The sequence below is a fragment of the Bombina bombina genome, chromosome 5, assembly GCF_027579735.1.
Source record: "Bombina bombina isolate aBomBom1 chromosome 5, aBomBom1.pri, whole genome shotgun sequence".
In the NCBI taxonomy this organism is placed as follows: Eukaryota; Metazoa; Chordata; class Amphibia; order Anura; family Bombinatoridae; genus Bombina; species Bombina bombina.
This window is the reverse complement of record NC_069503.1, coordinates 476,054,150-476,066,760: the sequence shown is the minus strand read 5'-3', so window position 1 is coordinate 476,066,760 and position 12,611 is coordinate 476,054,150. Positions and strand designations below refer to the sequence as shown.

Sequence of the window (12,611 nt, the reverse complement as noted above, 5' to 3'; positions counted from 1 at the left end):
ATATAGAAATTGCTGTATATTTTGATTTTGTTAATTTCTATTTTTGTTTTCTACTAGCTTCCATGACTTCTACTCCAAAGCAACAGTATTCTCCTATGTCACAAATAATTAGTGACCAGTGTTCCGTAAATAAATCTCTATCACTGTCTTCTACATCAGAGTCATCTCCAAACCAGGAACTCGCCAAGTTTTTTTCTCCTGTGTGTTCTCCTTCAGTAGGGAAAGGACTAGTTACAAATTCCTCAGATGGTCTCAGGGGTAAAACATCAGACATTGTAACATCTCCTCACTGTAGCTACAAGACTCCTGCAGCCAGTCTTCCTACTATAAATCACATGGATGTTTCAGAGGGAAATGCTGATGTACCTGAGGTCAACACCAGAACATCAGTTGTTAAAGGTGAGCTGGTCTTGAGATTTATTCTAAAAATGTGCACGATACTCAGGTTTGGCATCTGCCAAGCCCTTGATTGCGTTTTTATCTTGAATTTAAACTTGTACATTATTCAGACATCTGCATATCTTGTGTTTATTTTCCTACTGTATAATAATAAATAAATATATAAATAACATATATGCCCTGAATAAATAACATATATGCCCTGAATGTGGGAAAAGCTTTTGAGACCCAGGTAAGACAGAAGTAGCAGAATTGCATGTGCCTATAGCTGAACACTCTTCACTTCATAGTGAACTTATCTCTTTCCAGCATGTTTTTTTGTGATGTATCCTGTAAAAAGTGTAAGTTTTGCCCTAATGCCCCAGTGATTACCTCTGAAAACGCTAATGACCATGCTTTGAGCCAGTTTGGAGTCTCATATGCATGTAGCAGCAAATCACCACCAGATGTGTTCTGCTTATAGGAATTGCAATGAGTTGCCGCTCCCAAGCTGTATTTAAGCTATGTGTTTAATCTTTTTGAGGGTTAACAAATAGTTACCAAGGGACATTAGTGCAAAAATAAAATCCTCTCATGGGTGATTATTATTTTTCCTTAGACATAGCTGCAGATATGAAACAAAATATACATGTTTGGTCTTAACCAAATCAGAGGATGCCAATGACCAAATCTGAAATTATTTTCTACAGTTAGAAAGCTACAGGTTTTTGTGGAGTGTGATCATTTTTATTTCTATATTTTTTTTCTTTATATTTTTTATTTTTTTTTGTAATTTACAATAATTTCTTAATTCTGTAAATAAATGGTAGTTGTAACTGTCCAATTAAAGCTCTTTTTATGCCAAAAAATATATATATACAAGCGTACCTCGTTTTCGCAAATATTGTGTTTTTGGGTTGTTTTTTTTTCTTTCAAATTGAAGGTTTGTGATAACCTTGCATTGAGCAATTCCAACATGTACACATATAGACAGATAAATACACACACAGATATATATATATATATTCTCCATGTGTATCTGCACTCCCAATGTCATATAGTCGCCAACCAGGGTGCCAGATCAAATAATATTCATAGTATTCTTCAACATAGGACAGCACTCACTGGGTTTTATAAGTTTTTTTTATTTATTAGGTAACGTTTCGGAGTTCACAGACCCCTTCCTCAGACAAGAGCAAACATGCAACTAAACACAGTGACTTATATACCCCTTAAGCCCCTTAGAATTTGTATGCCTCTAAATGTAATGATTCAACTAAGGTATGAACATATGGTTGCCTGGATCCACTTACATATTTAATAATTAGCATATCTGATAGTTTATGCATTTATTATACCATCTATACAATTTTGTAAAATATATGAATGCCTGTATTGGTAGTAAGGTCACACGGAGGTATACAGGGGTTGTCACCATGACAACCCTAGTTTTGGCGCAATTCACATTTGATTTGGTGGTGGGTGGGGCTTAAGGGGTATATAAGTCACTGTGTTTAGTTGCATGTTTGCTCTGGTCTGAGGAAGGGGTCTGTGAACTCCGAAACGTTACTTAATAAATAAAAAAAAATTATAAAACCCAGTGAGTGCAGTCATATGTTGAAGAATACTATATATATGTATATATATATATATGTGTGTGTGTGTGTACGTGTGTGTACACACCACCAGCAAAAACATTACGACTTGCTGAAGGCTCAGATGATGGTTAGCATTTAAGTATTTATATAATTAAGGTATGTGCATTATTTTTTTTTAGACATAATGTTATGGCACACTTAATAGACTACAGTATATGCACTTGGAAACCAAAACTCCCTTTATTGCGATGTTCAATTTATTGCGGTGGTCTGCAACTGAACCCGCAATATCTCCAAGTTATTCCTGTATATGTTTTCATAGGTAAATAAAAACAGTGACAGCAAAAAATATCTGATACTTTGGGAATAATTTTCTCTGAATTCCTGGTAGCAAAGGGTTTAACACCTTGTAATTTGCAAGACATTTCGGTTGTCTTAATGTAGAATAACATATAAGTCAGTGTTTAATGTTTTTAAAACAAATTAACATCCTTTTTACTCCAATTGTTTATCAATAGCAAAATTCCACCCACCATTGCCTTATTTGGAGGAGACAATCTGGCTTTTAGTCTACAGACAACAAGGCAAACATAAAAATTACATTAACATGGGGCAAAATAAGGTGTATAGAGTCATCTCCATGCTGATGAGTCATTCTAGTATTCCCTTAGAGCAGTGTTTCCCAACCGCGGTCCTCAAGTAACAGGCCTGGTTTTCATTATAGCTGATATAAGCATACAGGTATTTTAGCACTCAAGCACGGTATTGCAAGTCACCCATGGGCCACTGCCAGAGCCCAAAAGTCCATATAAATAATAGAAAGCAGGTGACAGCAAATTCCAATGTATTTTTATTCAAAAAAGACAAAAAAGGGGCAACGTTTCGGGACCTTATCCCTTAATCATGCCATGATTAAGGGATAAGGTCCCGAAACGTTGCCCCTTTTTTGTCTTTTTTGAATAAAAATACATTGGAATTTGCTGTCACCCGCTTGCTATTATTTATTTCATTATAGCTGAACCAGTGCACAGGTGAAGTAATCAGCTGATCAGTAACCAACCTGCTCTCATCCATCATCTGATTATTTCACCTGTGCTCTAGTTCAGCTATAATGAAAACCAGGACTGTTGGGGGTACTTGAGGATCGCGGTTGGGAAACACTGCCTTAGAGGACTGCACCTCTTTTAAAGCCCCCATGGATAGGAAGCTTGAAGGCTTTCATAGGCGGTCTTTCAGCTGTCAGTGTAGGCCTGTGGTGTGGCTGCTATGTCAGTTTGATGCAACAGTCTATCTGACAATTCCTGGAGCAAGCCTAAGCAGTCCAAGAAGACTTCCTCTTCTTCCAACTCAGCATAAATGTGCATCCCCCTGTGGTGGGGGGGGGGGCAGACTGAGACTTTATCAGAAGTCTGGGTACTTGAAATAATTTCTAAGGGATACAAAAATCAGTTTTCCATCTAGTCCTTCCCACAAGAGATTGTTTCTGAAAATTACTAAAAAAACAACTAAATTACATAAAAAACCCTACTAAATTACAAAAAATAAGAAACAAATTATCAAAAATAAAAAAGAATTACACCTAATCTAATAGCCCTATCAAAATAAAAAGTCCCCCCCCCCCCAAAATAAAAAAAACCCTAGCCTACAATAATAATAATAATAATAAAAAAAATACAAACACCCCCCAACAGTAAATACTATCAAGGTAAGTTACTTACTTTCATGTTTGGCCGGTTCTGTAGGACATGGAATTTATTGTTCCAGTTCCTCAAAGAGTAAAGGGATAGGGGTTCTTCTCCAATCTGTTCCTAGTTCTCAAGAAGGAGGAAACGTTTCATCTGGTTCTAGATCTTAAAACTAAGCATTTTCTCAAGTTTCAACATTTAAGATGGTTATCATTGCACTATTTTCCCATTCGTGGAGGAGGACCAGATCATGTCTACCATAGACTTGAAAGATCTTTATCATCACATTCTAATCCAGCCGGATCACATGAGGTTCCTCTTTGTTTCTTTCGTCAACAAACACTACCAGTGTGAGGCCTGGCCTTCAGCTCCAAGAATGTTTACTAACGTATTGGGAGCTTTGATGATGGTTGTTCGGTCACAAGGCATTGCTGTAGCACCATATCTAGACAACATACTAGTGCCAGAAAGTTCCTTACAGGAAGTGCTGAAGCACATTGAGGCATTGTTGCATCTACTACACACCCATGGGTGATGCATACATTTTTAAGAGCTCTAGTTCCTCGGACGTGAGTGTCCTTTTTGGGATCTCTCTTAGTCTCAGTTTCTATGAGATTCTTTTTTACAGAAGAGGGCAGATGCAAACTGCAGCAGAAGTATGCTCTCATACAGCTAACTCCCCTTCCTACTGTAGTTCAAATGATAGAGCGAATGGTTTCACCTGAGACCTCTTCACTGGTCACTGCTCAATCAGTAAAGCTACAATCAAAAGGACCTGTCTCCACAGATTTCTGTAGATCAGGAAATGTTAAACCCTATTTTGGTGGCAGTCTCACCAGTCCTTAGTACAGGGATCATATTCAGAAGACTGCAGTGGACTGTTCTTACAATGGATGCCAGTTTCCTTGGCTAGGGAGCTGTCTGGGAGTCATGAAGAGTGCAGGGATTGTGGTCTCCTCAGGAGGTGAAGTTACCCATCAACATTCTGCAATGTTTAAGTTTCTTTTCAGTTGGCCCAATCTCAGACTTAAAGGGACAGTAAAGTCAAAAGTAAACTTAAATGGACTGGATAGAGCATGCCATTTTTTTATATATTTATGTTCTTTTATTGGTAATCCAGTTCAGGGTACAGAAAAAAAAAGAGCAGGGTTTAACTCACTGTTTACAAAATAAGGGATATAGTACAGGTCAAGCTTGCAAGAAAAAGAAAAAAAAAGAAAAAAAAACACAAAGCATAAAACAGTGTTTAAGGCTGTATTGCGTACTTATAGGTACTTCATAGTCAGCCCTCCCCTTAAATAATTGCTCTAGTGCGAAGAGAATATATAGACCAAAATACTATTATCACCTACTCTAGCGAATAAAGTCCTTGGAGCCTATAATATAAACTACGGCTCATCTTAAATTAAAAGGGAGAGGGGGAGGCTACATCGGTTTCTAGGGGAACAGATAAGACATGTTTAGAATTTACCATATCCCTAGTAGAATAAGTTCACTATCTTTAAAAGGATAGATTATATACTCAATCTCACTAGGGGTAAGTGCTTTAATAAATTGTGACCATTTGGAAAAAAAGCTCTTTATGTCTTTATCATTTTGTAGATTGGTGTCAAGTTGTTCAATGATACATTGCTTTTTTAAGCAATTTTTAACTTCAGTTAAGCTCGGAGTGGCTTGAAAGCCTGTCACCAGGAAAATCTATCATAAGATATGGTGTAAATATCTTCATTGGTGTGAATCCAAGGGTTACTCGTGGAGTAAGGTCAGGATTCCTAGGATACTATCTTTTCTCCAAGAAGGATTGGAAAAGGGATTATCGGCTAGTTCCTTAAAGGGACAGATTTCTGCTCTGTCTATTCCTTTGCACAAGCGCCTGGCTGATGTTCCAGACGTTCAGGCGTTTTGTCAGGCTTTGGTTAGAATCAGGCCTGTGTTTAAACCTGTTGCTCTGCCATGGAGTTTAAATTTAGTCCTTAAAGTTCTTCAAGGGGTTCCGTTTGAACCCTTGCATTCCATAGATATCAAACTTTTATCTTGGAAAGTTCTGTTTTTAGTAGCTATCTCTTCGGCTCGAAGAGTTTCAGAGTTATCTGCCTTGCAGTGTGATTCTCCTTATCTGATCTTCCATGCAGATAAGGTAGTTTTGGTAACCAAACCTGGGTTTCTTCCTAAGGTAGTATCTAATAGGAATATCAATCAGGAAATTGTTGTTCCGTCACTGTGTCCTAATCCTTCTTCAAAGAAGGAACGTCTGTTACACAATCTTGACGTGGTTCGTGCTTTAAAGTTTTACTTGCAAGCTACTAAGGATTTTCGTCAAACATCTGCATTGTTTGTTGTCTACTCTGGAAAGAGGAGAGGCCAAAAGGCTTCGGCAACTTCTCTTTCTTTTTGGCTAAGAAGCATAATCCGTTTATCTTATGAGACTGCTGGCCAGCAGCCTCCTGAAAGAATTACAGCTCATTCTACTAGAGCGGTAGCTTCCACATGGGCTTTTAAACATGAGGCCTCTGTTGAACAGATTTGTAAGGCGGCGACTTGGTCTTCGCTTCATACTTTTTCTAAATTCTACAAATTTGATACTTTTGCTTCCTCTGAGGCTATTTTTGGGAGAAAGGTCTTACAGGCAGTGGTGCCTTCCGTTTAAGTGCTTGCCTTGTCCCTCCCTTCATCCGTGTCCTAAAGCTTTGGTATTGGTATCCCACAAGTAATGGATGAACCCGTGGACTGGGTACACCTTTACAAGAGAAAACAAAATATATGCTTTCCTGATAAATTTCTTTCTCTTGTGGTGTATTCAGTCCACGGCCTGCCCTGTCACTTTAAGGCAGGTGTTTTTATTTTTTAAACTACAGTCACCACTGCACCCTATAGTTTCTCCTTTTTCTTACTTGTCTTCGGTCGAATGACTGGAGGTGGGGGTTAGGGGAGGAGATATATAGACAGCTCTGCTCTGGGTGTCCTCTTGCAACTTCCTGTTGGGAAGGAGAATATCCCACAAGTAATGGATGAACCCGTGGACTGGATACACCACAAGAGAGAGAAATTTATCAGGTAAGCATAAATTTTGTTTTTGTGTTGAGTAATTTATTTTTTATTGCTTGTCCATTTTTCCCCCCACCAATTATACCTTCTTACAATTGGGTTGTATTTGTCTGGTTATTATTAGCCAGGGAGAGCCAAGATAGCTAGAAATTAATATTAACATATACAGCAATTTTTACATCTTGGCTCATATCCCTGGATAATAATCCCACTGGGGTAACACTGCTTATTATATAGTGATAGGGGAAGGGTTCTCATTGGTGATTATTATTTTTATAAATATGAGCCAAGATATAGAAATTGCTGTATATTTTGATTTTTTTAATTTCTATTTTTGTTTTCTACTAGCTTCCATGACTTCTACTCCAAAGCAACAGTGTTCTCCTATGTCACAAATAATTAGTGACCAGTGTTCCGTAAATAAATCTCTATCACTGTCTTCTACATCAGAGTCATCTCCAAACCAGCAACTTGCCAAGTATTTTTCTCCTGTGTGTTCTCCTTCAGTAGGGAAAGGACTAGTTACAAATTCCTCAGATGGTCTCAGGGGTAAAACATCAGACATTGTAACATCTCCTCACTGTAGCTACAAGACTCCTGCAGCCAGTCTTCCTACTATAAATCACATGGATGTTTCAGAGGGAAATGCTGATGTACCTGAGGTCAACACCAGAACATCAGTTGTTAAAGGTGAGCTGGTCTTGAGATTTATTCTAAAAATGTGCACGATACTCAGGTTTGGGATCTGCCAAGTCCTTGATCTCACTGCCTTTAATGCATTGCATTTTTATCTGGAATTTAAACTTGTACATTATTCAGACATCTGCATATCTTGTGTTTATTTTCCTACTGTATAATAATAAATAAATATATAAATAACATATATGCCCTGAATAAATAACATATATGCCCTGAATGTGGGAAAAGCTTTTGAGACCCAGGTAAGACAGAAGTAGCAGAATTGCATGTGCCTATAGCTGAACACTCTTCACTTCATAGTGAACTTATCTCTTTCCAGCATGTTTTTTTGTGATGTATCCTGTAAAAAGTGTTAGTTTTGCCCTAATGCCCCAGTGATTACCTCTGAAAACGCTAATGACCATGCTTTGAGCCAGTTTGGAGTCTCATATGCATGTAGCAGCAAATCACCACCAGATGTGTTCTGCTTATAGGAATTGCAATGAGTTGCCGCTCCCAAGCTGTATTTAAGCTATGTGTTTAATCTTTTTGAGGGTTAACAAATAGTTACCAAGGGACATTAGTGCAAAAATAAAATCCTCTCATGGGTGATTATTATTTTTCCTTAGACATAGCTGCAGATATGAAACAAAATATACATGTTTGGTCTTAACCAAATCAGAGGATGCCAATGACCAAATCTGAAATTATTTTCTACAGTTAGAAAGCTACAGGTTTTTGTGGAGTGTGATAATTTTTCTTTATATATTTTTTTTCTTTATATTTTTTATTTTTTTATTTTTTTTGTAATTTACAATAATTTCTTAATTCTGTAAATAAATGGTAGTTGTAACTGTCCAATTAAAGCTCTTTTTATGACAAAAAAAATATATATACAAGCATACCTCGTTTTCGCAAATATAGTGTTTTTGGGTTGTTGTTTTTTTTTCAAATTGAAGGTTTGTGATAACCTTGCGTTGAGCAATTCCAACATGTACACATATAGACAGATAAATACACACACAGATATATATATATATATATATATATATATATATATATATGTACACACCACCAGCAAAAACATTACGACTTGCTGAAGGCTCAGATGATGGTTAGCATTTAAGTATTTATATAATTAAGGTATGTGCATTATTTTTTTTTAGACATAATGTTATGGCACACTTAATAGACTACAGTATATGCACTTGGAAACCAAAACTCCCTTTATTGCGATGTTCAATTTATTGCGGTGGTCTGCAACTAAACCCGTAATATCTCCGAGTTATTCCTGTATATGTTTTCATAGGTAAATAAAAACAGTGACAGCAAAAAATATCTGATACTTTGGGAATAATTTTCTCTGAATTCCTGGTAGCAAAGGGTTTAACACCTTGTAATTTGCAAGACATTTCGGTTGTCTTAATGTAGAATAACATATAAGTCAGTGTTTAATGTTTTTAAAACAAATTAACATCCTTTTTACTCCAATTGTTTATCAATAGCAAAATTCCACCCACCATTGCCTTATTTGGAGGAGACAATCTGGCTTTTAGTCTACAGACAACAAGGCAAACATAAAAATTACATTAACATGGGGCAAAATAAGGTGTATAGAGTCATCTCCATGCTGATGAGTCATTCTAGTATTCCCTTAGAGCAGTGTTTCCCAACCGCGGTCCTCAAGTAACAGGCCTGGTTTTCATTATAGCTGATATAAGCATACAGGTATTTTAGCACTCAAGCACGGTATTGCAAGTCACCCATGGGCCACTGCCAGAGCCCAAAAGTCCATATAAATAATAGAAAGCAGGTGACAGCAAATTCCAATGTATTTTTATTCAAAAAAGACAAAAAAGGGATAAGGTCCCGAAACGTTGCCTCTTTTTTGAATAAAAATATATTGGAATTTGCTGTCACTCGCTTGCTATTATTTATTTCATTATAGCTGAACCAGTACACAGGTGAAGTAATCAGCTGATCAGTAACCAACCTGCTCTCATCCATCATCTGATTATTTCACCTGTGCTCTAGTTCAGCTATAATGAAAACCAGGACTGTTGGGGGTACTTGAGGATCGCGGTTGGGAAACACTGCCTTAGAGGACTGCACCTCTTTTAAAGGCCCCATGGATAGGAAGCTTGAAGGCTTTCATAGGCGGTCTTTCAGCTGTCAGTGTAGGCCTGTGGTGTGGCTGCTATGTCAGTTTGATACGACAGTCTATCTGACAATTCCTGGAGCAAGCCTAAGCAGTCCAAGAAGACTTCCTCTTCTTCCAACTCAGTATAAATGTGCATTTAATTAATTTCTAAGGGATACAGAAATCAGTTTTCCATCTAGTACTTCCCACAAGAGATTGTTTAGTTCTGACTACTATCAAGGCAAGTTACTTACTTTCATGTTTGGCCGGTTCTGTAGGACATGGAATTTATTGTTCCAGTTCCTCAAAGAGTACAGGGATAGAGGTTCTTCTCCAATCTGTTCCTAGTTCTCAAGAATTTATTTTTTATTGCTTGTCCATTTTTCCCCCCACCAATTATACCTTCTTACAATTGGGTTGTATTTGTCTGGTTATTATTAGCCAGGGAGAGCCAAGATAGCTAGAAATTAATATTAACATATACAGCAATTTTTACATCTTGGCTCATATCCCTGGATAATAATCCCACTGGGGTAACACTGCTTATTATATAGTGATAGGGGAAGGGTTCTCATTGGTGATTATTATTTTTATAAATATGAGCCAAGATATAGAAATTGCTGTATATTTTGATTTTTTTAATTTCTATTTTTGTTTTCTACTAGCTTCCATGACTTCTACTCCAAAGCAACAGTGTTCTCCTATGTCACAAATAATTAGTGACCAGTGTTCCGTAAATAAATCTCTATCACTGTCTTCTACATCAGAGTCATCTCCAAACCAGGAACTCGCCAAGTATTTTTCTCCTGTGTGTTCTCCTTCAGTAGGGAAAGGACTAGTTACAAATTCCTCAGATGGTCTCAGGGGTAAAACATCAGACATTGTAACATCTCCTCACTGTAGCTACAAGACTCCTGCAGCCAGTCTTCCTACTATAAATCACATGGATGTTTCAGAGGGAAATGCTGATGTACCTGAGGTCAACACCAGAACATCAGTTGTTAAAGGTGAGCTGGTCTTGAGATTTATTCTAAAAATGTGCACGATACTCAGGTTTGGGATCTGCCAAGCCCTTGATCTCACTGCCTTTAATGCATTGCATTTTTATCTGGAATTTAAACTTGTACATTATTCAGACATCTGCATATCTTGTGTTTATTTTCCTACTGTATAATAATAAATAAATATATAAATAACATATATGCCCTGAATAAATAACATATATGCCCTGAATGTGGGAAAAGCTTTTGAGACCCAGGTAAGACAGAAGTAGCAGAATTGCATGTGCCTATAGCTGAACACTCTTCACTTCATAGTGAACTTATCTCTTTCCAGCATGTTTTTTTGTGATGTATCCTGTAAAAAGTGTTAGTTTTGCCCTAATGCCCCAGTGATTACCTCTGAAAACGCTAATGACCATGCTTTGAGCCAGTTTGGAGTCTCATATGCATGTAGCAGCAAATCACCACCAGATGTGTTCTGCTTATAGGAATTGCAATGAGTTGCCGCTCCCAAGCTGTATTTAAGCTATGTGTTTAATCTTTTTGAGGGTTAACAAATAGTTACCAAGGGACATTAGTGCAAAAATAAAATCCTCTCATGGGTGATTATTATTTTTCCTTAGACATAGCTGCAGATATGAAACAAAATATACATGTTTGGTCTTAACCAAATCAGAGGATGCCAATGACCAAATCTGAAATTATTTTCTACAGTTAGAAAGCTACAGGTTTTTGTGGAGTGTGATAATTTTTCTTTATATATTTTTTTTCTTTATATTTTTTATTTTTTTATTTTTTTTGTAATTTACAATAATTTCTTAATTCTGTAAATAAATGGTAGTTGTAACTGTCCAATTAAAGCTCTTTTTATGACAAAAAAAATATATATACAAGCATACCTCGTTTTCGCAAATATAGTGTTTTTGGGTTGTTGTTTTTTTTTTCAAATTGAAGGTTTGTGATAACCTTGCGTTGAGCAATTCCAACATGTACACATATAGACAGATAAATACACACACAGATATATATATATATATATATATATATATATATATATATATATATATGTACACACCACCAGCAAAAACATTACGACTTGCTGAAGGCTCAGATGATGGTTAGCATTTAAGTATTTATATAATTAAGGTATGTGCATTATTTTTTTTTAGACATAATGTTATGGCACACTTAATAGACTACAGTATATGCACTTGGAAACCAAAACTCCCTTTATTGCGATGTTCAATTTATTGCGGTGGTCTGCAACTAAACCCGTAATATCTCCGAGTTATTGCTGTATATGTTTTCTTAGGTAAATAAAAACAGTGACAGCAAAAAATATCTGATACTTTGGGAATAATTTTCTCTGAATTCCTGGTAGCAAAGGGTTTAACACCTTGTAATTTGCAAGACATTTCGGTTGTCTTAATGTAGAATAACATATAAGTCAGTGTTTAATGTTTTTAAAACAAATTAACATCCTTTTTACTCCAATTGTTTATCAATAGCAAAATTCCACCCACCATTGCCTTATTTGGAGGAGACAATCTGGCTTTTAGTCTACAGACAACAAGGCAAACATAAAAATTACATTAACATGGGGCAAAATAAGGTGTATAGAGTCATCTCCATGCTGATGAGTCATTCTAGTATTCCCTTAGAGCAGTGTTTCCCAACCGCGGTCCTCAAGTAACAGGCCTGGTTTTCATTATAGCTGATATAAGCATACAGGTATTTTAGCACTCAAGCACGGTATTGCAAGTCACCCATGGGCCACTGCCAGAGCCCAAAAGTCCATATAAATAATAGAAAGCAGGTGACAGCAAATTCCAATGTATTTTTATTCAAAAAAGACAAAAAAGGGATAAGGTCCCGAAACGTTGCCTCTTTTTTGAATAAAAATATATTGGAATTTGCTGTCACTCGCTTGCTATTATTTATTTCATTATAGCTGAACCAGTACACAGGTGAAGTAATCAGCTGATCAGTAACCAACCTGCTCTCATCCATCATCTGATTATTTCACCTGTGCTCTAGTTCAGCTATAATGAAAACCAGGACTGTTGGGGGTACTTGAGGATCGCGG

The 12,611-nt window shown here is 36.7% G+C and overlaps 1 protein-coding gene across 1 annotated transcript in view; it reads left to right on the top strand.

Annotated features, from left to right (window-relative positions):
• LOC128660487 (mucin-12) overlaps positions 1-12,611 on the top strand; it is a 770,239-nt gene that overhangs the window by 588,641 nt on the left and 168,987 nt on the right. The window contains exons 26-28 of the mRNA XM_053714362.1: positions 58-399; positions 7,055-7,396; positions 10,190-10,531. Coding sequence (XP_053570337.1) covers positions 58-399; positions 7,055-7,396; positions 10,190-10,531 — 1,026 coding nt within the window. The remainder of the gene's footprint in view (positions 1-57; positions 400-7,054; positions 7,397-10,189; positions 10,532-12,611) is intronic.